The 26,040-nt window shown below is 53.0% G+C and overlaps 1 protein-coding gene and 1 pseudogene across 14 annotated transcripts; both read right to left on the bottom strand.

Annotated features, from left to right (window-relative positions):
• Positions 1 to 1,843: 1,843 nt before the first annotated feature.
• Positions 1,844 to 18,683, bottom strand: LOC138758315 (izumo sperm-egg fusion protein 1). 14 transcript variants are annotated; one of them, XM_069927059.1, is made up of 11 exons: positions 18,460 to 18,683; positions 17,688 to 17,762; positions 13,642 to 13,743; positions 12,859 to 12,984; positions 5,561 to 5,647; positions 5,239 to 5,259; positions 4,334 to 4,414; positions 3,400 to 3,509; positions 2,943 to 3,099; positions 2,432 to 2,618; positions 1,844 to 2,028 (listed from the first exon to the last, which is right to left on the bottom strand). In XM_069927059.1, exons 1-11 carry the CDS (start codon positions 18,659 to 18,661, stop codon positions 1,965 to 1,967), a joined length of 1,212 nt encoding a protein of 403 aa, XP_069783160.1. In that variant the 5' UTR covers positions 18,662 to 18,683; the 3' UTR covers positions 1,844 to 1,964. The 14 variants fall into 14 exon arrangements, with proteins under 14 accessions (XP_069783160.1, XP_069783149.1, XP_069783155.1 ...); XM_069927048.1 differs by having other exon boundaries at positions 2,943 to 3,509; XM_069927054.1 differs by having other exon boundaries at positions 2,943 to 3,509; positions 17,688 to 17,757; positions 18,460 to 18,647.
• A 2,527-nt stretch (positions 18,684 to 21,210) lies between these two features.
• On the bottom strand, positions 21,211 to 24,155 carry LOC138758326 (urotensin-2 receptor-like; annotated as a pseudogene).
• Positions 24,156 to 26,040: the final 1,885 nt, after the last annotated feature.

Below are 26,040 nucleotides of genomic sequence, written 5' to 3'. Positions count from 1 at the left end.
AACTCCCATGCTAAATTCTTTGATTGATGAAGGCCAATATGTCAAAAGCTCACTTCACAACCCTACCCAGCTGCGATGTCACTTTCAGGGAATTATCCATCTGTATTCCCAGATGCCTTGGTGCCTTACAAAGGTTGTGGAACAGGGTACATCCTACCCTGGTTAGAATGGATGCAGAGTTGGAAGGAGAAGTGGCAGATGGATTTCAGTCTGGATACGTGTGAAATGATGTATTTTGGAAGGCAGAGAATGGGGTTATTGGTATGATCCTCAACAGTGTGGAAGAACAGAAGGACCTCAGGGTATGGGGACCGAGACGGTGAACAGTGGGGTGTGTTGTACAACAGAGAGACCTCTGGGTATTGGGGCTCACACAGTGTAGGGTGGGGAGTGTATGGCAGTACAGGGAGACCTCGGGGTACGGTGACCGACACTGTGAACGGTGGGGAGTGTTGTAGAACTGAAGGACCTCAGGGTACGGGGACTGACACGGTGAACGGTGGGGAGTGGTGTAGAACAGAGAGACCTCTGGGTATTGGGGCTGACACGGTGTAGGGTGGGGAGTATGGCAGTACAGGGAGACCTCGGGGTACGGTAATTGACAAGGTGAATGGTGGGGAGTGGTGTAGAACAGAAGGACCTCAGGGTACGGGGACCGACACATTGAAAGGTGGGGAGTGTTGTAGAACAGAGAGTCCTTTGGGTATTGGGGACGACACGGTGTAGGGTGGGGTGTATGGCAGTACAGGGAGACCTCGAGGTAGGGTGACCCACATGGTGAACGGTGGGGAGTGTTGTAGAACAGAAAGACCTCGGGGTACGGGGATCGATACGGTGAACAGTGGGAAGTGTTGCAGAACAGAGAGACATCAGGGTACAGGGACTAACACGGTGAACGGTGGGAAGCGTTGCAGAACAGAGACACCTCGGGGTACAGAGATTGACACTGTCAACGGTGGAGTGCGTAGTAGAACAGAGAGACCTCGGGGTTTGGGGATCGACATGGTGAATAGTGGGGAGATAAGGAATCCTTAGATGGCAACGGTGAACCTTTCCCTCAGACCTGCCCTCTCAGAGGTGGTGCCTTTCCTTACAGCTCTGCAGAACTCATTAAAGGAAGAATGACTGGAGTGGATCCAAGGAAGACACACGAGAAGGGTCTGTGGAAAGAGACAGGGTCTGGAACCGTGCAGGGAGAGTGGGAGGCTCCTGGCGCTGCTAAAGTAAGGAGTGTCAGTGCGTAGTGGAGGGAAATTGGCACAGCGTGCTCTGAGACCTGTTACGTGGCATTCCTGGAATCTGGGACATGTGAAGGGCTCAGATTGCGCACAATGCAAGGGAGAAGTCTTCGCACAGACCCGGACAAAGTTCCTGGGATGCTGGAGGTTGGGAAAGGGAACTTAACTCTGTGTCCCATCCTAGGAATGTGTGACGGGACAGGGGGAGAGGGAGCTTCACTCTGTGTCCCTCCCCAGGAGTGTGTGACGGGATGGGCGAGAAGGGGCTTCAATTTGTGTCCCACGCCGGGAATGTGTGATGGGACAAGGGAGAGGGGGCTTCAATTTGTGTCCCAACCCGGGAGTGTGTAATGGGACGGGGCAGAGGGAGCTTTACTCTGTGTCCTACCATGGGAGTGTGTGACGGGGATGGGGGAGACGGGACTTCACTCTGTATCCCACCACAGCAGTGTGTGACGGGACGGGGTTGTGGGGGCTTCATTCATGTCCCACCTTGGGAGTTTATGACAGGACAGGGGCAGAGGGAGTTTCACTCTTTGTCTCAGGTTACAGATCAGGACCAGGCGTTGCCATGCTGCAAGTGAACGAAGACCTGAGCCGTAAGGTTTTGTTAAAAACGATATATTTGGGAGGAATTATTAAAGTGAATTGCACAGACAACTCCTGCCCCTGTCCCACACTGGTTCATGGACCTTGACACCAGCGAAGGCACCGGGAGGTAGACAATTATTTGAAAGGTCCTGCAGCCTCATCATCCGTCTTCTTCCTCTGCCACTGGATGGTGGTGTAACTGGGGTCCCAGGGGACAGGGTGAGGGAGGAGGGAGGGGGGGAGAGATGTGCGAGAGGGAGAGGGAGTAGGAGAGAGGAGGGACAGAAGGGAGGAAGATAGAGTGGGGGAGCATGAGAAAGAGAGGGAGAGAGGAGGGACGGGAGAGTGGGGAGCATGAGGTGTGGGGGGAGAGAGAGGGGTAGATAGAGGTGGTGAGAGAAGGGGAGAGGGGTAGAGAGGATGATAGAGGGGAAGTGGGAGGAGGAGAGAAGGAGAAGGGATAGAGGTGAGAGGGTGATGGAGAGTGGAAGAAAGAGGAGGGGAGACACTGTTAACTGTGGAGTGCAGGCAGTTGACCACCCAACGCACTGACACACACCCCCCCTCCCAGCCCCTTCCACACCCTCCCGCCCTTCACTCACCATAGCAGCCCCCCGAGAGAGAGCAGTCCCATCCCGAACAGTGCTAGGGCAATGAATGAGATAAGGTCCAGGGCCAGTGCATTGCCAAACTGGGAGGGAGGGGGGGTCTCCACCACCAGCCCCTCTTCCACATCTGGGGGTGGGAGTGTGTGTCCTTGCTCTGTCGGAATAGACACTAAGGGTACAACTGTGAAGGAGAGAGGGAGAAGCCGGAGTCAGTGGTGAGGCTAACTCTCCCCTCCCTGACTCTGTAAATTCCTCCACTCCCCATCCCCCTGTTCAAACCCCCCTCCCTGTCTCTGTAACCCCCTCCACTCCCCATTCCCCTGTTCAAACCCCCTTCCCAGTCTCTGCAACCTCCTCCACTCCTCGTCCCCCTGTTCAAACCCCCTCGATGTCCCTGTAACTCCCTCCGCTCTCCGTCCACCTGTTCAAATCCCCCCTCCCTGTCCCACTGTTCAAACCCCCCCCCCCCTCCACTTCCCGTCTAAGACATCAGGAACAAACGAACCACGGACATTGTAGAGGATTTTAGCAATTGGTCTTCCTTCGTTGCCCATGACTACGCACTGGTAGGTTTTCTCATGTTCCTTGCTAACCTGGAGAATTTCCAGGCTCGATTCATGGGTCTCCGCGATCTTCTGAAACTGCCATTCATTCCGGCTACCCTGCAGAGACAAACCCATAATCCAGGCCCACCCACCCCGGTGCTGGGGCTGAGGGAGCCTCACTGTCGGGGGGGAGATGTATATACTCTGGGGCCGAGGCCCATAATCCAGGTCCTCCTTCCCCGGGGCCGGAACTGAGGGAGCCGCACTGTTGGGGAGATGTACATACTCCGGACTGGGGCCCATTATCCAGGCCCACCCTCCCTGGGGCCGAGACTGAGGGAGCCGAACTGTCGGGGGCAGATGTATATACACTGGCACAGATGGTGGGTGTGGGATTGATCGGGAGCTTCCACCTACCAAAGGCGCTTGGGAGAAGATGTACGACTTGAAGTTGCTGGTGATCTTGTGCCAGGTCTGGAAACAATCCAGAGATAACTCGTCGTTCTCTCCCACCATCAAATCGGTAGCTGCATACCAAGAGGTCGAGGTTGGAGGTGGCAGCTGGGACCTTCCAAATCCTCTCCTTTAGCTTGTCCCCTTCTTCTACTCTTGGTCCAACTAAGCCCACAAACTGATACACAAGCAAACGGGGAATGTAGCTGCCCAGAGGGATCTGGGGGAGTGGGGTGGAGTGGAGGGATCAGGGGAGTGCAGTGGAGCAGAGGGATCTGAGGGAGTGCAGTGGAGGGAGGGATCAGGGGAGTGCAGTGGAGGGAGGGATCAGGGGAGTGCAGTGGAGCGGAGGGATCAGGGGAGTGCAGTGGAGCGGAGGGATCTGGGGGAGTGAGGGGGAGCAGAAGGATACCCATACGTTGTAACTTGATAATGGAGTCACAGGTAGATTGGGTGGTCAAATAGGCCTTCAGCAGTCAGAGCAGTGAGTCGTGAAGTTGAGAGTTCCTGTTGTTCTTGTGAGGCCCCGTTTGGAGAATTGGATTCGGTTCTGGTCACCCGGCCGTGGGATCGATGTACATTGAGCTGGAGAGGTTCAGAGGGGATCAGTGAGGACGTTGCCGGGACTCGAGGAGGGGCCTGAGCTGCAGGGTGGAGCCGGCTGGGGCTTTGTCCCGCAGAGCGCAGGAGGTTGAGGGGCGATCTCATGGAGGTGTACAGAACCTGGAGAGGGACGGGTCGGTGCGGGGGGTGGGGGTGTCACTGGGAAGGTTTTACCCAGAGTTGGGGAAACGGTGGTCAGAAGGTCATGAGTTTTCCCCCTCTCTTTCCCTCCGTCACTCTCTACTCCCACTTAATCCTCCCAACTGCCCCTCCACCCCTCCCCGTTCACCCCTACCTCCACACCGGATCCCCATCATGCAGCTGATAAATAAGGGGTGACAGTCGATACATTGACGAAACAACAAGGTGAAGTTCCCTGTGTGGCGGTTGGGGACGGGAGAGGGCAAAGAGGGGGAGGAAAGAGTATCGAGAGGTGAGGGAAGGGGGGGGGGGGAGAGGAGGTGCTGGAAGAGAGATGGGAGGGGGAGAGTGTGGAGGAGAGGAGGTTGGGGAGGGGAAGAGAGTGGAAGGGGAGGTGGAGGGAGAGAGGAGGGCGAGATATTGGGGGAAAGTGTAGGAGGAGAGAGGAAGGAGGGGTGAGGGAGAGCGATGGAAGAGGGAGACAGGAGGAGGTGGAGGAGAGAGGGTAAGGGGAAAGGTGTAGAGAGAGGAGGGAGGGGAAGAGAGAGAGAGATGCACTGAGGAAAGGCAAGTGGCCATTAAATCCCCCTCCACTTCCTGTTTAAACCCCCCTCCCTGTCTCCGTAACCTCTCCACTCCCCGACCTCCTCTACAAATCCCCCTCACTGTCTCCATAACCCCCTGTTCAAAACCCCCTCCCTTTCTCTCACCCCCTCCACCCTCGTCCCCTGATCAAACCCCCCCTCCCTGTCTCTGACCCCCTCCACTCCCCGACTCCCTGTTCAAACCCCACTCCGTCTCTGTCACCCTCCACTCCCTGACCCCCTGTTCAAACCCCCCTCCGTCACTCCCCGCCCCTATTCAAACCCCCCCTCCCTATCTCTGTAACCCCCTCCACTCCCCATCCCCCTGTTCAAACACCCCTCCCTGTCTCTCTGACCCACCCCACTCCTCGCCCCCTGTTCAAACCCCCCTCCCTGTCTCTGAGACCCACTCCCCGTCCCCCTGTCAAATTCCCCTCCCTATCTCTAACCCCTCGATCAGAAGAGACAAACTCACCACAACTATTGCTGCACTCAACTGGAAGAGAGAGAGAGAGAAGACTATAAAGACCCAAATCTATACCTTTACTTCCACACCTGACAGTGTGGCTCCCTCAGTCCCAACCCCGGGGAGGTTGGGCCTGGATTATGGGCCCCGGTCCCGGAGTATATACATCTCCCCCCGACAGTGCGGCTCTCTCAGTCCCAGTCCCGGGGAGGGTGGGCCTGGATTATGGGCACTGGTCCCAGAGTATATACATCTCCCTCCAACAGTGTGGCTCACTCACTCCTGGCCCTGGGGAGGGGAGGCTTGGATTATTTAAATTGCCATGTCTCACTGTTATTTGTGAAATGATTCGTCTCCATCGTAATGATCTCATGTGCTTTAAATCCAAAGTTAATCACAGCTGCGGCAAGAAAATGAGCTACAAAATAAAAGTTCTGATCAGACTGTGATTCATTCTGGGGGATCAGTTATTCTATATATAAACCCCACCGAACCTCTGGATCAGATCTCAGCCTGTGACCCACTCCCGGGTATATGTTCTTTATATAAACCCCCCCCCCCGCCCTCTGAACCCCTGGATCAAACCATAGCATGTGACCCAATCCCGGGATCTGTTATTCTGTATATAAACACCCCGAACCCCTGGATCAGACCCCAGCCTGTGACCCACTCCTGGATATCTGTGTTTCTATATATAGACCCCCCGAACGCCTAGATCAGTTCCCAAACTGTGATTTCCCCCTCCTGGGGATGTTATTGTATATATAAAACCCCCCGAACCCCTGGATCAGACACCAGTCTGTGACCCCCTTCTGGGAATCTGTGGTTCTATATATATAAATCCACCAAACCCCTGGATCAGACCCCAGCCTGTGACCCACTCCTGGAAATCTGTTATTCTATATAGCATCCCCCCTGAACCCCTGGATCAGATCCCAGCTTGTGACCCGCTCCCAGGGATCAGTAATTCTATATATAAACCCCTCCCCCGACCCCCTGGATCAGACATCAGCAGGTGACCCCCATCCAGGGATTTGTTATTCTATATTTCAACCCCCCCGACCCCCTGGATCAGACCCCAGCCCGTGACCCCCACCTGGGGATCTGTTATTTTATTAATAAACCTCCTGAACCGCTGCATCTGACCCCAACCTGAGACCCCTGTCCCAGGGATGTCCTATTTTATATATGAACCCCTGGATCAGATCGCAGACTGTGACCCACACCCTGGGATCCATAATTCTATATATAACCCCCCCCCGAACACTGAGATCAGACCCCAGCCTGTGACCCCCTCCCAAGGATCCATTATTCTAGATATAATTCCCCTGAACTCCTGGATCAAATCCCAGTTTGTCACCCACACCCGTGGTCTGTTATTCTATACATAAACCCCCCCTGAACCCCTGGATATGACCCCAGACTGTCACCCCCACCTGGGGATCTGTTCTTCAAAATATAAATGCCCAGAACCTCTGAACACATGCCAGGCTGTGACCCTCATCTGCGATCTGTTATTCTGTACATAAACCCACTGAACACCTGGATCAGACCCCAGCCTGTGACCCCCACCTGGGAATATGCAATTCAATATTAAACCCCCCCGAACCCTTGGATCAGACCCCAGCCTGTGACCCCCTCCCAAGGATCTGTTATTCTATATGTAATCCCCCTGACCTGTGGATCAGACCGCAGCCCGTCAACCCCACTCAGGGATCTGTTATTTTATATATAAACCAACCGAACCCCTGGATCAGACCTTAGCCTGTGACCTCCTCCTGGGGATCTTTTATTCTATATAATAAACACACTGAACCCCTGGATCAGACCCCAGCCTGTGAACCCTCCTGGGGATCTGTTATTCTATATATAACCCCCCATAAACCCCTGATTCAGATCCCAGCTGTGACCCACTCCTGGGGATCTGTTATTCTTTGTATAAACCCCCTCAAATCACTGGATGAGCCCCAACCTGTTACCTACTCCCGGGGATCTGGTGCTCTATATGTAACACCCACCCCACCCACCCCCCCCCAAACCCCTGGATCAGATCCCAGCTGGTGAACACCTCCCAGGTTTTGTTATTCTGTAGATAAAATCTCTGATGCCCTGGATTAGACCCCAGCCTGTGACCCTCACCCAGGGATCTGTTATTCGATATGTAATCCCCCTGACCTGTGGATCAGACCCCAGCCTGTCAACCCCATCCGGGGATTTGTTTTATATATAAACCCACTGAATCCCTGGATCAGACTCCAGCCTGTGACCCGCTCCCGGGGATATGTTTTTCTATATAAACCCACCCAACCCCTAGATCAAATCCCAACCTGTGACCCACTCCCGGGAATCTGGACACCTGGATCAGACCCCAGCCTGTGACCCTCCAACGACCCTCCAACCAGGGAACAGGTATTCTATATATAATCCCCTCAAACCCCTGGACCAGACCCCAGCCTGTAACCCTCCAACCAGGGAACAGGTATTCTATATATAATCCCCTCAAACCCCTGGACCAGACCCCAGCCTGTGACCCACTCTCCGGGTTCTTTTGTTTTCTATATAAACCCCATGAACCCCTGGATCAGAGCCCAGACTGTGACCCCACCCAGAAAACTGTTATTCTCTATATAAATCCCCCAAACCCCTGGATCAGACCCCAGCCTGGGAACCCCACCCAGGGATCTTTTGTTCTATATATAAACCCATCTGAAACCCTGGATCTGTCACCAGCCTGTGACCCCCCCTCCCGGGGTTATTCGATATATAAACCACCCCTAACCATTGGATGAGATCCCAGTCAGTGACCCACTCCCAGTGATCTGTATTCAATATATAAACACCCCAAAACCCCTGGATCAGACACCAGCCTGTGACCCACGCCCGGGGATATGTTATTCTCTATATAATCTATCAGAACACCTAGATCAGACTCCAACCTGTTACCCACTCCTGGGGAACTGATATTCTATATATAAACCCCTCTGAACCCCTGAATCAGACCCCAACATGGAACCCCCTCCTGGGGATCTGTTATTCTATATATAAACCCCCTGAACACCTGGATCAGACCCCAGCCTGTGACCCCCCCCTCCCGGGGATCTGTTACTCTATATATAAACCCACCCAACCCCTGGAACAGATCCCAGCCTATGAACCCCTCCCGGGTTTTGTTATTCTACATATAAACTCCCAGAACCCCTGGATCAGGCCCCAGCCTGTGACCCCCTCCTGGAGATGTTATTCTATATATATATAAACTGCCTGAACCCCTGGATCAGATCCCAGCCTGTGACCGCCTCCCGAGGATCTATTATTCTCTATGTTATTCTGCAGAACTCGTGGATCAGACCCAAGCCTGTCACCCCCACTCAGGGATCTTTTATTCTATATATAAACCAACTGAACCCCTGGATCAGTCCCCAGCCTGTGAACCCCTCCGGGGATCTGTTATTCTATATCTAAACCCCCCTGAAGCCCTGCATCAGATCCCAGACTGTGACTCACTCCCGGGGATCCATAAATCTATATATAACCCCCCCCCCCGAACCCCTGGATCAGATCCCAGCTTGTGAACCCCTCCCGGGTTTTGTTATTCTATTATATAAACTCCCTGAACCCCTGGATCAGAACCCCGCCTGTGACATCTTCCCAGGGATCTGTTATTCTATATATAAATCCCCTTGAACCCCTAGATCTGACCCCAGACTGTGACCCACTCCTGGTGATCTGTTATTCTATATGTTATCCTCCCGAACCCGTGAATCAGACCCAAGCCAGTGACCTCCTATCGGCGATCTGTTATTCTATATATAAACCCCCCTCCCCCCACCACCAAACTCCTGGATCAGTTCCCAAACTGTGATCCCCCTGTGAAAATTGGCTGAAAATTATTAAACTCGCACCATTCTTAAAATGGGATGGAATGTAAAGAATGTAGATTAGAGCTTGAAAAACAGACAGTACTAATTAGTGGGCCTCTTCTGATCAGGAGCCTCAAGGATGCAAGGATCTGGTTCAGGCTGGCACCACGACTTAGGGTATTCCATAGCTAGTACTACACTTGCTTAATAGAGAGACATGAATGTTAACTTAGACACCCCTAAGGAGGGAATGAACTAATTAACATAACATGCAATGTATGATGAGGGAGGGACTGAATGATATCTGTATTGATGGGAGAGAATGGAAAAGGTTGTAATGTATTGGGATTCTGATTGGAAGAAGGTAAATGAAGGTGAGGTGATGTTGAACGCAGGACTGTACAAAAGAGTGATGATTATGAACCTCCGGTGTGTCTCCAGACAAGGGACACCCGGCTCTACAGACCCGAAATAAAGCTGAACCTGTTCTCCAAGACTTTTTCTCCAGAGTAGTGATTGTGAACACTTTATATTTCACAAGCTTGGGGGCTCATCCGGGACTCAACTCCCGCCACTTGGCGACTGGTTATTGAAGAACGAGAAGGTGAATCCCACTAATTTCAGTGGTCTCTGACTTCCTTGCTTGCCATCAGCGGTTTGAGCGAGTGATATCCGGACAGTAGACTCTGGAGAACAGGACCTAGGAAAGCACGAGACCCAGGTAAGAAAAATTGACTATTGAGTACTACTCGGGCGACTGGGATTCTGTCAGGATTGTGTGATCTGACAGGGATGTGGGTAATCAGTGTACCTGAGAGAAGAAGGGACTCCAGAGTGGGGGTCCCGGGATTGACATCCCGCCTGTGAGAGATAATAGAATATAGGAAGTAAAGCTAGTATGAATGAAATAAGGAATACTAGACTAGATTAGAGGAAGTTAAGTAAGTGCTGAATAGGGATGAATTCCGATAAGGATGAATTCCGATAAGAGCGTGAGGAAGGGTTACGCAAGTATAATAGAATAAGGGTCTTATAGTGATAGAAAGAATGAGCAAGTTCTGCATATAGAATTAGTAAGTCCTGGGGGTTGAGATGTGTGAATAAGGACAAAGGCAGATTCATGAATGACAATGACATGATGGGACCCAGACAGGATACCCCATGGTCTTTCAAGTTTACAGAAACTGCACGCATGTAGGCAGACAGAATTACCAAATGCCAAACCAATCCAGGAGGCAGAAGAATGTTAAGGGGGGGAGGGTACCTCTACACTGAAATGAACTGTATAAAAGTTGGGTGAGCCCCAGTATGTGTGTGTATTCCCATGGTAAGGGGAAGCACCCAACTTTGCATTGTTGTACAATAAATGTTCTTTGTTCTCAATTTTTGTCTCGAGCGAAATCTGTAAAGGTACTTCTGTTTCTCACACGCCCAATAGTCCGTGGGGGCGGATGTTAGGAAACTGGGGTTGGGGAAGGACCCAGGGAAAAATTAAGGAAACTATGATAAGGTTTTGTTATTACAGATGACCCCAGACTCCGATTCTGGGCTCCTCAGTCTGGTGGCCACAATTGGGGTCAGATGAAGATTGGATATGTCAGAAATTAAATGTATTCGTAAATACAAGAAGTCCTTTTGATCAGGAAGAGTCAGATTATGCAGCGTGTTGGATCTGGGTGGCCGAGGTGTTTAAGATCACCATGAAAAATGAGGAGGCAGACGTACCTCCCTGGGATCCTTTAGAGCACCTGCCTCCACCATATGACACCAGAAGGGGAGGGGAGGATCACCAGGATGCTGGTAATATCCCTCCCGGGAATCACCAATGGGTGTGGGGGCCCGCTGGAAGGGTAGAGGCCTGTGCCCTGGAGCTGGAGGAGGCAAGACAGAGGGGCTTGGACAGGCAGGAAAAACCCGAGAAAAAGAGAAGGGGCGAGGTGGAGATATTACAAGGCGATATGAGATCCTTTCCGTTGGAGAGAAAGGAACCAAAAGCCCAAGCCAATTTACAGATGTTCCCTTTGAGGGAGGTTCCAATAGGATAAGGGGCGTTGGGATTCATCAACATTCCTCTCATCAGTATGGAGGTGAGAAATTTTAAGAAAGAAATGAAAAGTCTTTTGGAAGATCCCCTAGGCTTGGCTGAACAGTTTAATCAATTCCTGGGGCCTAACATTTACACCTGGGGTGAAATGCAATCGATATTAGGAACTCTATTCACTGCAGAGGAAAGGCAAATGGTACAACAAGCAGGAATGAGGATTTGGGAAAGAGAGCATCCCCCTGGAGACCACCAAGGAGCTGCCGCAGAGACTAAATTTCCAATTGTTCAGCCAGATTGGGACAAGCAGCAGGAGGAGGGAAGAAGGAATATGTGGGATTTAAGAGATCTAATAATAAAAGGAATTAGAGAAGCAGGTGCCAAAAAGCCAAAATTTCGAACGAGCCTTTGAAAATTGTCAATTAAAGGAAGAAGCACCCGCAGTCTTCCTGCAAAGGTTAAGAGAAAACATGCAGCAGTATTCTGGTGTGAATCCTGACTCGGAGGCAGGACAGCAACTCCTTCGAGCAAACTTCGTTACAAAATCCTGGCCAGACATTAAAAATAAGCCAGAAAAGATGGAGGATTGGAATGAGAAATCTCTGGATCAGTTGTTGAAAGAGGCCCAGAAAGTGCATGTCCGGAGAGTGGAAAAGTGGAACAAGTTGTGGAGAGAAGGTGGGAACGTGAGAGACAGACGTCCCCGAGAGGGGGGAGAGGTACAACAAGAGGAGGCAGAAGAGGACAAGAAATGTCCCTGAGATGTTACTATTGTGATGAAGAAGGGCATCTGAGGCAAGACCACCCAAAATGGAGGAGAGAGACTCGATCCTATACTCTGATGGAAAATGAGGACTAGGGGTGTCGGGATCCCCTCTCTGGGGTCAATTAGATACTAACAGGAACCCCTGGTAAATCTAAAATTAGGACTCCTAGAAGAAGAAGTAGTATTTATGGTAGATTCGGGAGCGGAGAGATCCAGTGTGATACAGCCCCACGAGACATATCAGTGGGGAAAGAAAATATCAGAATATTGGGAGTAGGGGGGAGAGTCATGAAGACCCCCCTGATCAAGGGGGTATGTTTGAAGTACCAGAACAGGGAGGCAGTTGAAGACCTGATTCTGGTTCCTCAAGCTGGTGTGAATCTGATGGGATGAGATCTGCAGGTTAAACTAGGATTCAGTACGGCTCCAGTGGAAGGACGTATCATGGCGAAATTATAAAAGCCTGAACCCTTCACAGTTCCTGTATTTGTCGAGAGAAGATAAAGAACCAGAGGTCTCAGGACATGACTGCAGTGAGGTGGTCGAGCTGCAGACGAAAAGTCGAGAAGACCTGGAAGGACAACGATGGTTCATAAATGGATCGTCGAACTGTATAGACGGAAAGAGATACAGTGAATATGCCATCGTTGATAGGGTTAACGGAACTGAGGTGGAGACTGGGCGTCTGCCCGGCAGCTGGTCTGCTCAGTCCTGTGAGCTTTATGCCCTAATGAGAGCCCTGGAACTGTTGGAAGGGCAGGAAGGTACCATATATACAGATTTGAAATATGCCTTTGGAGTGGAACACACATTTGGGAAGATCTGGAAAGAATGGGGGATGATAACAGCAAGAGGAAAAGAACAGGCTCATGAGCAACTAATTGAAAAGACTTTGGAAGCATTAATTAAACCAGAAAGAATTGCCATAGTACATGTACCAGGAGACCAGAAGGGGAGCTCACCAGAAATCCGAGGAAATCGAATGGCTGATGAACTGGCTCGATAGGCGGCACGATCAGGAACAGGGCACATGATGACTCTGATACCTCTCAGAGAAGGGCTGAAGAAGGTACCTATCTTTTCCCTCCCTGAAGAAGAACAAATGGAAAAGATGGGAGCAAGTAAACGGAAGATGGAAAATGGTGGCTCCCCAATGGAAGACAATTGTTAAATAAATCCCAGGCAGATAATAGGGGAACTGCACTCACACTCACACTGGGGAGCTCAGGCACTGTGTGATGCATTTTTACGAACCTACGCCTATAGAGGAGTATATACCCTAGCAAGACAGACAGTGGGCCGCTGTGTGATCTGCTTAAAGGTTAATAAGAAAGTTATGAGAGCTATGCCTGGAGGAGGACAACCTTTAGCAATCCGCCCATTTCAGCGGATACAAGTGGATTTCATTGAACTCCCTAAGGTCCAGCGATGGAAATTTCTACTAGTAATAGTGGATCACCTCATGAGATGGGTCGAAGCATTCCCCACTGTTAATGTCACTGCACAAGCAGTAGCAAAAATAATTCTGGAACAAATTGTACCCCAATATGGAATAGCTGAGTCCATCGATGCAGATCGGGGAACTCACTTTGCTTCTAAAATTCACAGCCTGGTCTGTGAATCATTAGGGATAGAATGGAAGTTACATACCCCATGGCATCCACAGAGTTCAGGGAGAGTAGAGCGAATGAATGCCACTTTAAAAATGCAAATTACAAAACTGAAAGCTTGGACCAAATACTTACCAATAGCTCTTAGAATTCGGACAGCCCCACGACAAAACATTAGAATATCCCCGTACGAGATGTTATTTGGACTCCCATATTTGGGACGGGTAGAAGGAATACCTATGGTCGAAAGTAATGATGTGTCTTTAAGGAACTATTCACTGGCAGTCTCTCATTCTCTTGCAGATTTAAAAGCTAAGGGTCTGCTGGTGCAGAGCCCTCCTCTGGATTTCCCTATCCACCCTGTGACTGCTGGTGACTGGGTCCTGATCAAATCGTGGAAAGAAGAAAAGCTTCAGCCCCAGTGGACTGGACTATATTTGGTACCATTAACCACAGAAACAGCGGTCCAAACGGAGGAAAAGGGGAGGACACACGCTTCAAGAATAAAGGGACCAGTGAACCCACCACCAGCAGAGGGAAAGAAAGAGGAGTAAAAAACCGCAACAATGAGACTTTTATGTTTTCCATTTCAATTTGTACTTGTACATATCATAGCTTTGCATGTTAAACTCAAAAATTCTTTTATCTCTCTGAGTACTAACTATGCTAAACACTAAATTCAAACAGATTGTTGGGTATGCGCGAAAATACACCATGGAAAGTCATGAAAGCCCTTAGTAGCGGTCCCTCTCTCCCTACACGAATTGTTTGATATATATACCCTGTCAAAAAACCATGATCAAACCATTGAGGATAAGTTCAAAGGGTGGTCCTTATGGCCAAAACCAGCAAAGTCGGCAACTACTCAGTCTGGGGTGTTGCTTTCTTTTGAGGAGGGACTTAAGAACACGACCTGTCTCTGTAATATAAATCAATCTGCCCCACACTAACAAGGAATTTCCAATTGCATGCAGAATTGGACAGTCACCCGCTTGCGAATTCCACTGCCAATAATGGCACATATTGGGTATGTGGACGTAACATTTACTCATGGTTACCTGGGGAAAGGGAATGTTGGAATCGGACAAAGGGCTTTAAATTAACCTGCCATCTTAAGGGTTGGAGTGAATGTTGCTACCTTGCCTACCTAATTCCCCATGTCCGTGTCCTTGACCAACTGCCTGTACCAGTTTCTTCACATGGGCAGAGAAAATGTATGGGTCAATTGGACATGGGGAGACTGGCGTCTCAGAGGTTGAGGGCAATGGTACATTCACCTTGCCATTATGGTTTATTAATTCTGGTTGGTTTATTTGTCGGATATACCAGATTAATTTATTCTGCCATAGGTGCACGACAAATGATATTAAAACCTGTGGCAGATGAGCAATGACAAATTCAATTTATGCTCCAACAATTTGAGGAAACAAAAAGCCAACAATAAGAATAATGATAATGCAGTTTAATCAGAAATACATGGTAAAGAGAAAAGGGAGGAATTGAGAAAAATGGCTGAAAATGATTAAATTCACACCATTCGTAAAAGGGGATGGAATGCAAAGAATGTAAATTAGAGCTTGAAAAACAGACAGTACTATTTAGTGGGCCTCTTCTTATCAGAAGCCTCAAGGATGCAAGGATCTGGTTCAGGCTGGGACCATGACCTAGGGTATTCCATAGCTAGTACTGCGCTTGCTTAATAGAGAGATATGAATATTAACTTAGACGCCCCCAAGGAGGGAATGAACTAATTTACATAACATGCAATGTATGATGAGGGAGGGACTGAATGATAACTGTATTGATGGGAGAGAATGGAAAAGGTTGTAATGGATTGGGATTCTGATTGGAAGAAGGTAAATGAAGGTGGGGTGATGTTGAGCATGGGACTGTACAAAAGAGTGATGATTCTGAACCTCCGGTGTGTCTCCAGACAAGGGACACCCAGCTCTGTCTACCTGAAATAAAACTGAACCTGTTCTCCAAGACTTTGTCTCAAGAGTAGTGATTGTGAACACTTTATATTTCAAACCCCTCCTGGTGATCTGTTATTCTATATATAAACCTCCTGAGCCTCTGGATCAGACCCCAGACAGTTACTCCCTCCCAGGGATCAGTTATTCTACATATAAACCCCAGAAGCCCTGCATCAGACCCCAGTCTGTGACACCCCTCCCGGAGATCTGTTATTCTATATATATACCCCCGAACTCCTTGATCAGATCCCAGCATGTGACCCAAATCCGGGAATCTTTTGTTCTATATATATATATATATATATATATAAATAAACACCCCTGAAACTCTGGATCAGACTCCAGCCTGTGACCCCCTCCCAGGGATCTGTATTTCTGTATATAAACCCCCCGAACACCTGGATCAGATTGCAGTCTGTGACCCAAATCCGGGGATCTGTTATTCTATATATAAACTCCCTGAACCCCTGGATCAGACTCCGGCCTGTGATCCCCTCCCAGGGATGTTATTTTATATATAATTCCCCCCAAATGTCTGGATCAAATCCCAACCTTTGACCCCCCTCCTGGATATCTGTTAATCTAGATAGAAACCATCTGAACTCCTGGATCAGACCCCGGCCTGTGATCCCCACCTGGGGATCTGTTATTCAATATATAAACCCCACTAAATCCATGGATCAGACCCCAGCCTGTGACAAACTCACGGGGATTTGTTACTCGAGATATTAATACTCAAACACCAACCCCCCCAAACCCTGGATCAGACCCCAGCTACTGATCCAATCCCGGGGATATTTAATTCTATATATAAATCTCCCGGACTCCTGGATCAGGCCCCAGCCTGTGACCTCTTCCTGCAGAGATTTTATTCTATCGATAAACTTCCAGAACACCTGGATCAGACCCCAGACTGTGACACACGGGGATCTGTTACTCTAGATATTCACCCCTGGACACCTGAATCTGACCTCAGACTGTGACCCACTCCCAGGGATCTGTTATTATATACATAAACCCCCAACGAACATTTGGATCAGACCCTAGCCTCTGAGCCAATCCCGGGAATCTGTTATTTTATATATAAAGCCACCCCAAACCTCTGGATCAGACCCCAACCTGTGACCCACTCCCGGTGAACTGATATTCTCTCTATAAGCCCCCTGAACCCCTGGATCAGATCCCAGCCTGGGACCCCCTCCCAGGGATATTTTGTTCCATATATAACCCCCCTGAACCTCTGGATCAGATTCCAGCCTGTGATCCCTTCCCGGGTTCCGTTATTCTATATATAAACTCCCTGAACCCCTGGATCAGACACCAATCTGTGACCCCCCCCTCCCAGGGAACTGGTATTCTATACATAATCTACCTGAACCCATGGATCAGACCCCAGCCTGGGACCCCCTCCCGGGGATCTTTTGTTCTATATATAAACCCTCCTGAAACCCTTGATCAGACCCCAGCATGTGACCCACTCCGGGCAATCTGTTATTCTCTATATAAAATCCCCAAACCCATGGATCAGACCCCAGCCTGTGATCCCCTCCTGGGGATCTGTTATTCTATATATAACCCCCCCTCTCCCGAAACCCTGGATCAGACCCCTGCCTGTGATCCCCACCCGGGGATCTATTATTCTATATATAAACGCACCAAACCCCTGGATTAGATCCCAGCCTGTGACCTCCTCCTGGAGATCTGTTAATCTATATATAAACCCACCCCGAACCAATGAATCAGAACCCAGCTGTGACCCCCCACCCGGGAATGTTATTCTATATATAATCCACCCCCCCCAAACCCCTGGATCAGACCCCAGCCTGTAATTCCCCTCCCGGGGATCTCTTATTCTATATATAAACGCACCAAACCCCTGGATCAGACCCCAACCTGGGACCCGCTACCAGGGATCTGTAATTCTGTATATAGACCCCCTGAAATTCTGGATCAGATCTGAGGTTTTGACCCCTTCCCGGGTTCCGTTATCCTTTATATAAACTCCCTGAACCCCTGGATCAGATCCCAGCCTGAGACCCTCATCCAGGGTACTGGTATTCTATATATAGATAGTCCCCCTGAACCCCTGGATCCCATCCAGCCTGTTAGCCACTCCCTCTGAGTTCTGTTATCCTATAATATAAACCCACCCTGAACCCCTGGATCAGACCCACGACCCTTATGACTTAAGTTGAAGGTTTGAACCTTTTAGATTCTGTTTGATGATTCCCACAATTTCTCTCTTGAGATCGATGGTTAGTCTGTCAAGGATGTACTGAGCTGGGAATATACGAGGTCTCGATCAATGATGGGAACGTGTGAGGGTGGAGAAGGGGATGGAGGAGCAAGGGGAGAGAGAAGATGGGAAAGAGGACAGTAGGGGGAGGGAAGGGAGGTGAAGAGAGGGACGGAGGGAGGGGTAGATGGGGAAGAGCACGGATGGGGGAAGGGAAGGGTGGGAGGAGGAGAGGGATGAAGGCGAGGGGAGGAAAGGAGAAAAAGAGAGGGAGGGAAGTAGAGGAGAAGTTGGAGGTCAGAGGGGAGAAGGGGAGGGGTTTGAGGGAGGAGGAGAAGGTGGAGGTTGGAGGGGGAAGGGGAGGGAGGGAGGAGGAGAGAGAGAGATGAAGGGGAGGGAGGGAGTTAGACAGGGAGGGAGGTAGAGGCGATGGAGAAGGACAGAAATGGGAAGGGGAGGGTAGGAGGGAGGAGGAGGGGAGAGGGATGAAGGGAAGGGGAGTGAGGAAGGTAGAGGAGATGGTGAATGATGGGGAGGGGAGGGGAGGAAGAGAAGGGGAAGAGTTCAGAGGGGGGAAGGGGAGGGAGAGAGGCAGAAAAAGAGAGGGAGGGAGGTAGAGGCGAAGGTGGAGGTCAGAGGGGGGAAGTGGACAGGGAGGGGAGGGGAGCAAGGTGAAGGCTGAGAGGTTGGGGGGGGGGCAGGGAGGGAGTTGCCAGTTCTCGCAGTCCAGTTGTAGCCTACCCATGAAGTCGTATCGCTGGTAGGTGCGGACGAGCTCATCCAGAGCAGTCTGGGCTCGTTTCTGATCATAGCCCTGGCTCCGGTCAGGCACATGGTGCTCGCGGAGTTCGCGCAGAGCTTCCTTCAGCGCCCTGGAGCACAGTAGGCAGCCATCTGACCCCTTCATCAGGGCCAGGAACACCAGGAGAACCAGAGCCAACATCTGGCCTGTGGCGGCTCCTGGAACCTGGCTGCAGAGTCACACAGAGGCCCTGCTGAGCTCATAAAGGGCCTCGCCCACCTCCCTCCCTGTCCCACCACAGAGTCCTGCCCCTCCCGGAGAGTCTCATGGCCCCAGGTGGGGGGAGAGAGGGGAGATGGGCAGAGAGAGGGGAATGAATGGAAGGGGGAGAGAGAGGGGAGTGGAGAGAAGGCGAGGGAGAGAGAGGGGAGGGAAAGAGAGGGGGGGAGAAAGAGGGTACATTAGGGGGAGGTGCAGGATAAGGGGGAGAGGGAGGTGCAGGAGAGAGAGGGGCGATAAGTGGGAGAGGAGGCGAGAGAGGTGCAGGAGTGAGGGGTGATAAGGGAGAGAGGGGAGGGGGAGTTTCGGGAGAGAGAGGAGATAAGGGGGGAGGTGTGGGAGAGAGAGGGAGATAAGAGGGAGATGGGGGAGGTGTGGGGAAAGAGAGGGCAGATATGGGGGGAGGGAGAGGTGTGGGAGAGAGGGGGGAGATGATGGGTAGCGGGGAGGGGGAGGTGCAGGAGAGAGAAGGGAGATAACCTGGAGATGGGAGGGAGGTGTGGAAGAGAGAGTGGAGATAAGGGGGAGGGGAAGGAGGATGTGCGGGAGAGAGAGGACATAAGGGGGAGAGGGCGAGGTATGGGAGAGCAGAGATAAGGGGAGAGGGGGAGATGAGGGAGAAAGGTGAGATAAGGGAGAGGGGGAGGTGCAGGAGAGAGGGGAGATAAGGGGGAGGGGGAGGTGGAGGTGCAGGAGAGAGAGAAAAAATAAGAGGAGAGAGGGACATGGAGGTGCAGGAGAGAGGGGTGATAAGCAGAAGGGGGAGGTGGAAGTATGGGAGAGAGGGGAGATAAGCGCGAGAGGGGAAGGGGGTGCGGGAGAGAGGGGAGATAAGGGGAGAGGGGGAGGAGTTGAGGAGAGAGGGGAGATAAGGGGAGGGGGAGGTGCGGGAGAGAGGGGAGATAAGGGGGGAGGGGGAAGGTGTGGGAGAGAGGAAATAAGGGGGGAGGGGAAGGTGCAGGAGAGGGGAGAAAATTTGGAGAGGGGAAGGGGGAGATGCAGGAGAGAGAGGGGGAGATAAGGGTGAGTGGGAGGTGCAGGAGAGAGGGGGGATGATAAGGTGGAGGGGGAGGTGGAGGTGCAGGAGAAGGGAGATAAGGGGGAGAATGGGAGGTGGAGGTGCGGGTGAGGGGAGATAAGGGGGAGTGGGAGGTGCAGGAGAGAGAGGGGTCGCTAGGTGTGGGAGAGTGGGGAAATAAGGGGGAGAGGGAGGTGTGGGAGAGAGGGGAAATAAAGTGTAGAGGGGAGGGGGAAGTGCTGGAGAGAGGGAAGGGGGAGGTGCAGGAGAGAGGGGGAGATAAGGGGGAGAGGGGAGGGGTAGGTATGGGAGACAGGGGAGATAAGGGGAGGGGGTGGTGCAGGAGAGAGGGGAGATAAGGGGGAGGGGGAGGTGTGGGATGAGAAGGGGGGAGGGGAAGGTGAGGGAGAGAAAGGGAAGATAAGGAGAAGTGGGAGGTGCAAGAGAAAGAGGGGAGAAAAAGGTGGAGAGGGGAGGTGGAGGTGCAGGAGAAGGGAGATAAGGGGGAGAATGGGAGGTGGAGGTGCGGGTGAAGGGAGATAAGGGGGAGTGGGAAATGCAGGGGAGAGAGGGGAGATAAGGGGGAGAGGGGAAGGGTGGAGGTGCTGGAGAGAGGGGTAATAAACAGGAGAGGGGGAGGTGGACGCATGAGAGAGAGGGGAGATAAGCGGGGGAGGGGGAGATGCGGGAGATAAGGAGGAGAGGGGGAGGTGTGGGAGAGAGGGGAAATAAGAGGAGGGGGAAGGGGAGGTGCGGGAGGGGAGATAAGGGAAGAGGAAGGTGGGAGGGGGAGGTGTGGGAGATAGAGGGGAGATGGGAGGGGGAGGTGTGGGAGAGGGGAGATGAGGGGGCGGGGGTCTGGAAGAGACAGGGGAAATAAGGGGGAGGGGGAGGTGAGGGAGAGAGAGGGAAGATAAGAGGGAGAGGGGGAGGGGAGGTGCAGGAGAGAGGGGAAATAAGGGGAGAGGGGGAGGTGGAGTTACGGGAGAGGGGAAATATGGGGGAAGACAGAGGGGAAAGGAGGTGTTGAGAGACGGGGAGCGGTGGGAGAAACGATTGGAATTGTATTTTGGAGTTTCCCCAACTGTAGGAAGGGGTGTTGTTGAGCAGCAAAAAGTGCCAGAACATTACCCTCCTCCCCAGGGTCAGCGAGTCGAAGACCAAAGGATCGCGATTGAAGATGAAAGATTTAAAGGGGAGACATTCCTTCCCCCCACACCCATACTGAGGGGGTGTGGGTCTGTGGGACAAGCCACTGGGGAAAAGGGCTGACCCCACCTCGTTCATCAGGCATCGAGGATATAGACAGGGCAAAGGAAGTGATGGACATAGTGAGATGGGAGTGGCTGGAGGTTGGGATAGCAGAGGGCACTGGACGAAAGGCCTTTCTTTGCTCCAGAACAGCAACCGAACCATAACAGGAACGACTCAAACATATTAGTTCACATCCAGGAAAGTTTCACCAATTATATATTAACTCCTGATTAATACAGAGGTACTTTCTAACGGTGTCTTGACAACAAATCCATTCAACACCTTCATTTCACTTCAACAGAGTTTGTGTGACGGGACGGAGGAGAGGGGGCTTCACTTTGTGTCCCACCCTGGGAGTGTGTGTTGGGATGGGGGAGAGGGGGCTTCACTCTGTGTCCCACCCTGGGAGTGTGTGATGGGACAGGAGAGGGCTTCACTCTGTGCATGAAACAAGGAAATCCCTGGAGTGAATTGCGAGCAAGTGTTGGAATATTCCCCCAAATGTTCTCCCAGGGACCAATGAAGATCAGAGAATCTGATTCCACCGGAGTCGACCAACTCCTTCCAACTGGAGTTCGATCCATCTCCCTCCTCCATAACAGACAGGTTGGCCCTGGACAAGCTCAAGGCAGATCACATTTCGGGAATACTGTGGCGTGCTGGAAATGGTGCTCCGGCCAGTGGGAGTGCAGAGGTTAAATCCACATGAACACAAGTCTGAGGGTCCTCACGGGACGGCGGGGTGATGTCCAAGACCTGCATTTGCATTAGAGGAAATCTTTTGATTAGATCCCAGCCTGTGACCCACACCCGGGGATCTGTTATTCTATATAGAAACCCCCTGAACCTCTGGATCAGATCTCAGCCTGTGACCCCTCCCGGGGATCCGTTATTCTATATATAAACCCCTGGATCAGATCCTAGCCTGTTATTCTATATAAATCCCACCTGTGAAGCCCTAATAGGGGATCATTTATTTTCTATGTAATCTTTCAGGTCAGACCCCGACACCCCCCTCCTCCACTCTGTTCCTTACCTTGACTGGCTTGCCCCCGACGCTCCTCTCTGCGCCTCTCCTCCGCCGTCCCGACCCTCTCCCTGCGCTCACGTCCCCTCTCCCTATAGGGCCCCGGCTCAGCAGTGTGTAGAGGAAGGGGGTCAAGGCAGCTATTGGCGTAGGTGAGGCCGGACAGGAGGTCGTTGATCACGCCCTGGGTCCGGAAGGATAGACCAAGGGCTATCAGTATACAGGGGTACCAGCTGCCAGATCCAGAAGGGTAGGTAGCAGAGCCAGTAGGTGAGGACGACCGAGAGGGCGAGGAGAAGGGTCCTGGTCCGAGGAGGGGAGGCTGTGCTTCGGCCCAGTGTCAGGCCAGCCTGGGACCTCCAGTAGGCCCGAGCCAGGGCGGCGTACAGGCCTAGGATGAGTAGGCCAGGCCCAAGGACACTGGTGACGAAGAGGAGGGTGAGGTAGGATCTGCTATCTTCCTCTCTCCAGCCGGGCAGGCAGAGCCTACGGAGGGAGGCCTCCCTCTAACTCACGGACCCTCACCTCCACCGCAGCGGCCATGGGCAGACTGAGGCCCAGGGCCAGGGCCCCAGGCCCCAGCAAGGCCTCCCCGGGCCTCTGCCACCCCCCCGCCCTCCTGCAGGCCAGGGGCCGGGCCACAGCCAGGTAGCGCTCGGCACTCATGAGGGTGAGGGTGAAGATGGTGGCGTGCATGGCGGCAAGGTCAAGGGGCAGCAGGAGCCGGCATCCCGCCTCGCCCAGGGCCCAGTCCTTAGCCAGGCTTCCATAAGCCAGCAGAGGGGCCGTGCACAGGTAGAGCAGGTCAGAGAGGGCCAGGCTGGCCAGGTGAGGGGCCAGCCGACCTGGCAGCCTCTTGCGGCCTCCACAGGCCAGGCCCAGGGTGTACAAGTTGCCGGCTGCCCCCACCAGGCAGGCCAGGGACAGCAGGGTGGCCGTGAGCAGGGGGGCTGCTTCTGCCGGGGCCCAGGGTTCATAGGTGGAGTTGGCCAGGGCTGGGGTCCTGTTCTGGGGCTGCATTGTGGCTTCTCCAATCTTCCCCTCTCTGCCAAGAGGTCCGATACGGTTCCGACTCTCAAGTGCTCCCGACGCTCTCCGACTGTTCCTGGCCCTCTCCGACTGTTCACGACTGTCTCCGACTGTTCCCTGCTCTCCCTGACTGCTCCTTTCTCCGACTGTCCCGGACTCTCTCAGATTGTTCTGGATTCTCTCCCACTGTTCCAGACTCCGACTGTTCTTGACTCTCTCCAAACTGTCCTGGACTCTGACTGCTCCAGATTCTCTCTGTTTCCTACTCTTTCTGTTCTGTTTCCTTCTCTCTCCAACGCTTCCCGACTCCCTCCAAAGTTTTCCAACTCCCTCCGACTGTTCCAGACTCTCTCCGGGATCAGACTGTGTATGAAACCATGCCCTCTCCCTCCCCCTCTCTCATCTTTCCCTAGAGGTCTTGCTCCCTCCCACTCTCTCTTCCGCTCTCCCTTTCTCTTTCACTGTCCTCTTTCACACTCTCCGCTGTGAAGCCACGGTGGCCATCAACCTCTCTCCTGTCTCACTCGCTCTCTCTCTCTCTCTCTCTCTCTCTGTTTCTATCTCTCCCCTCCCTCTCTCTCCTCCCACCCTCTCTCTGCCCGTCTCACTAACACAGACATTCCTGGCAACCTGCAGAGAGGAACAGGCAGCCAACTGTCTGGGGAAGAGAGAAGTGGAGAAGAGTAAACACCTGGGGGGAGGGGGGGAAGAGAGAGAGGGGGTGGGAGAGAGGGGGGAAAGAGTGGGGAGAAAGGGAAGGGGAGAGAGAGGAAGGTGGAGAAGTGGGGACAGAGGGAGAGAGTGGGAGGGAGGGAGAGTCACAGACCTGGTGAAACTCACTGAACACTGTCCCATCACGGGGTAACAGAGATGGAGAGGTATGGAGGGGGCGAGAGTTTAGGCCACACTGGGGATGAGGGAGGAGGAGATGGAAGCCTTCCTTGGTTTGGGACCATCTGGATAAAGGAGCCTCCTGGTGCGATCTCACACCATCCTGCAAGTGGAAGGGTTTATGTACACTGACACGCAAGGAACTTTTCCCAGACAACTGAGAGATTCCTTTGAGATGGGGTGGAGACAGGGAGGGAGAGGGGGATGAAAAGAAGGGGGGAGAGAGGGAGGAGGGCACTCCCCTTCCCACTGTTCAAACCCCCCCTTCCTGTCTCTGTAAACTACCTCCCTGTCCCTGTTCAAACCCCCCCCACCCCATCCACTCACCGTCCCCTGTTCAATCCCCCTTTGTCTCTGTAAACCCCTCTGCTCCCCGTCCCCTGTTCAAACCCCCCTCCCTGTCTCTGTAACCCCCTCCACTCCCCCATCCCCCTGTTCAAACCCCCCCTCCCTGACTGTACCCCCCCTCACTCCCCTTCCTCAGTTTGAAACCCCTCCCCCCCTCCCCCCAGAAAGCCAGCATGACAGGAGAAGTTTTTAAGCTGGACTCTTTATTGCCTCTCTACTAGGGACAGTTTGTCTTCGGTCTCTGCTTCTGATTTTTAGGATGAGAAGCCCCTTCCCCTCAGGGCTGGTCGAGGTAGGCCCAAAGCCTGCCGTTAGGCCGGGCCGGATTCCCCTTCCCCCTCTGCCCTGCTGGTATAGCGGAGGAGCGGCCTTGCCTTGGGGATGGGCTCAAACATCGGGCACCTCTTGCTGAGACCCTCCTGGGGCCTGAGGTGGCGAAAGGAGACATCCCGCGGGCCTCGGGCCTCCGGGACGTGCCCGGCGAATCCTCATCGGGCTGGTGTCAGGTCTGGTGGGACCCGTGGCCTCCTGATAGGAGGGCACTAGCCGTCCGGTGCTGCCGCGGGGTTCCCGGGGAATGTGCGTAGAGGGGCAGGGGCCAGAGGGTGGAGGAAGGGAGTCTTTCCCGCTGGAGGGGGCGGGGGTGGGGTAGTCAGGGAGAGGGGCGGGAGGGGGGAGGGTTGGGGGCTGGTGAGGCCTGGGAGTTCTCTGTGTCATCCTCGCTGGCACAAGGAAGCAGGTCCAGGCTGCTGTAAGCTGGAGGCGGGCGAGCTCTGGGCACTGAAATTAGGGCCCTGGGGATGGGATCGTGGGAAGGAGGCCTGAACTGAGGCCGGAGAACTCTCCAAGGCCTGATCCCGACCTTCTGAGGGTGATTGTGGGCAAGAGGCCTGAACTGAGGCCGGGGAGTTCTCCAGGGCCTGATTCCGGCCTACCAAGGGGCCTCCTGGGTAGAAGGCCTGAACTGAGTCCGGGGAGCTTTCTTGGAACTGATCCTGGCCTAGTGAGGGGCATTGTGGATAGGAGGCCCAAACTGAGGCCTGAGGCCTGTTCAGGCACTGATCCTGGCCTACTGTAGAAGATGGTGGGTAGGAGGCCCGAACCAAGGTCTGCGAGCTCTCCAGGGCCTGGTCCTGGCCTAGTGAGGTGGATCGGTGGCAGCAGCAAGACGGAGCTGCAAAACTGAGGGCCGGGCTTCAGGGAGGGAGGAGGGGAACAGTAGCCTGGGGAGGATGGTGATGTGGCCTGGCCGGACAGGTGAGGCAGGGGTCCGGTGGTGGAGAGGATCTCCTGCAGAGAACTCGGGACAGCACAGACAGCCAGGATGGCAGGAGGACCTGGCTGGCTCAGCATCGCCTATAGGAAGAGGATAGAGATGGAGGAGAGAGAAGAGGGGGGGAAAGGGGAGGGGGGAGAGAGAGTGGGAGAGAGGGGGGAGGGGGGAGAGGAGGAGAGAGAGGGGAGAGACTGGGGGGAGAGGGGGAGAGAGGAGGGGGAGAGAGGAGGGGGAGAGGAGGGGAGAGAGGAGGGGAGAGAGGAGGGGAGAGAGGAGGGGAAGAGAGGAGGGGAGAGAGGAGGGAGAGAGGAGGGGAGAGAGGAGGGGGAGAGAGGGGTAGGGGTGTGGAGAGAGGGGGAGACGGGGAGGGGGGAGAGAGAGATAGGGGGTAGAGGGGGGGAAGGAGGGGGAGAGATGGGGAGGGAGAGAAGGGGGAGAGAGGGGGGAGAGAAGGGGGA

Source organism: Narcine bancroftii, chromosome 3, assembly GCF_036971445.1.
Source record: "Narcine bancroftii isolate sNarBan1 chromosome 3, sNarBan1.hap1, whole genome shotgun sequence".
Lineage (NCBI taxonomy): Eukaryota > Metazoa > Chordata > Chondrichthyes > Torpediniformes > Narcinidae > Narcine > Narcine bancroftii.
Note: the sequence above shows the minus strand (reverse complement) of the source record. Positions and strands in the feature narration are given on the sequence as shown.

What these genes read in the sequence shown, in the direction of transcription:
- LOC138758315 (XM_069927048.1), bottom strand. Translation starts at nt 18,661, where the DNA reads ATGTTGGCTCTGGTTCTCCTGGTGTTCCTGGCCCTGATGAAGGGGTCA. An exon ending in CCGAATTCTAAGAGCTATTG is followed by an intron (nt 12,985 to 13,641) that starts GTAAGTATTTGG and finishes GTTCTTCTTCAG; the next exon opens with GGAGGGAAAAGATAGGTACC. An exon ending in TGAGTGCAGCAATAGTTGTG is followed by an intron (nt 4,415 to 5,238) that starts GTGAGTTTGTCT and finishes ACCGCCACACAG; the next exon opens with GGAACTTCACCTTGTTGTTT.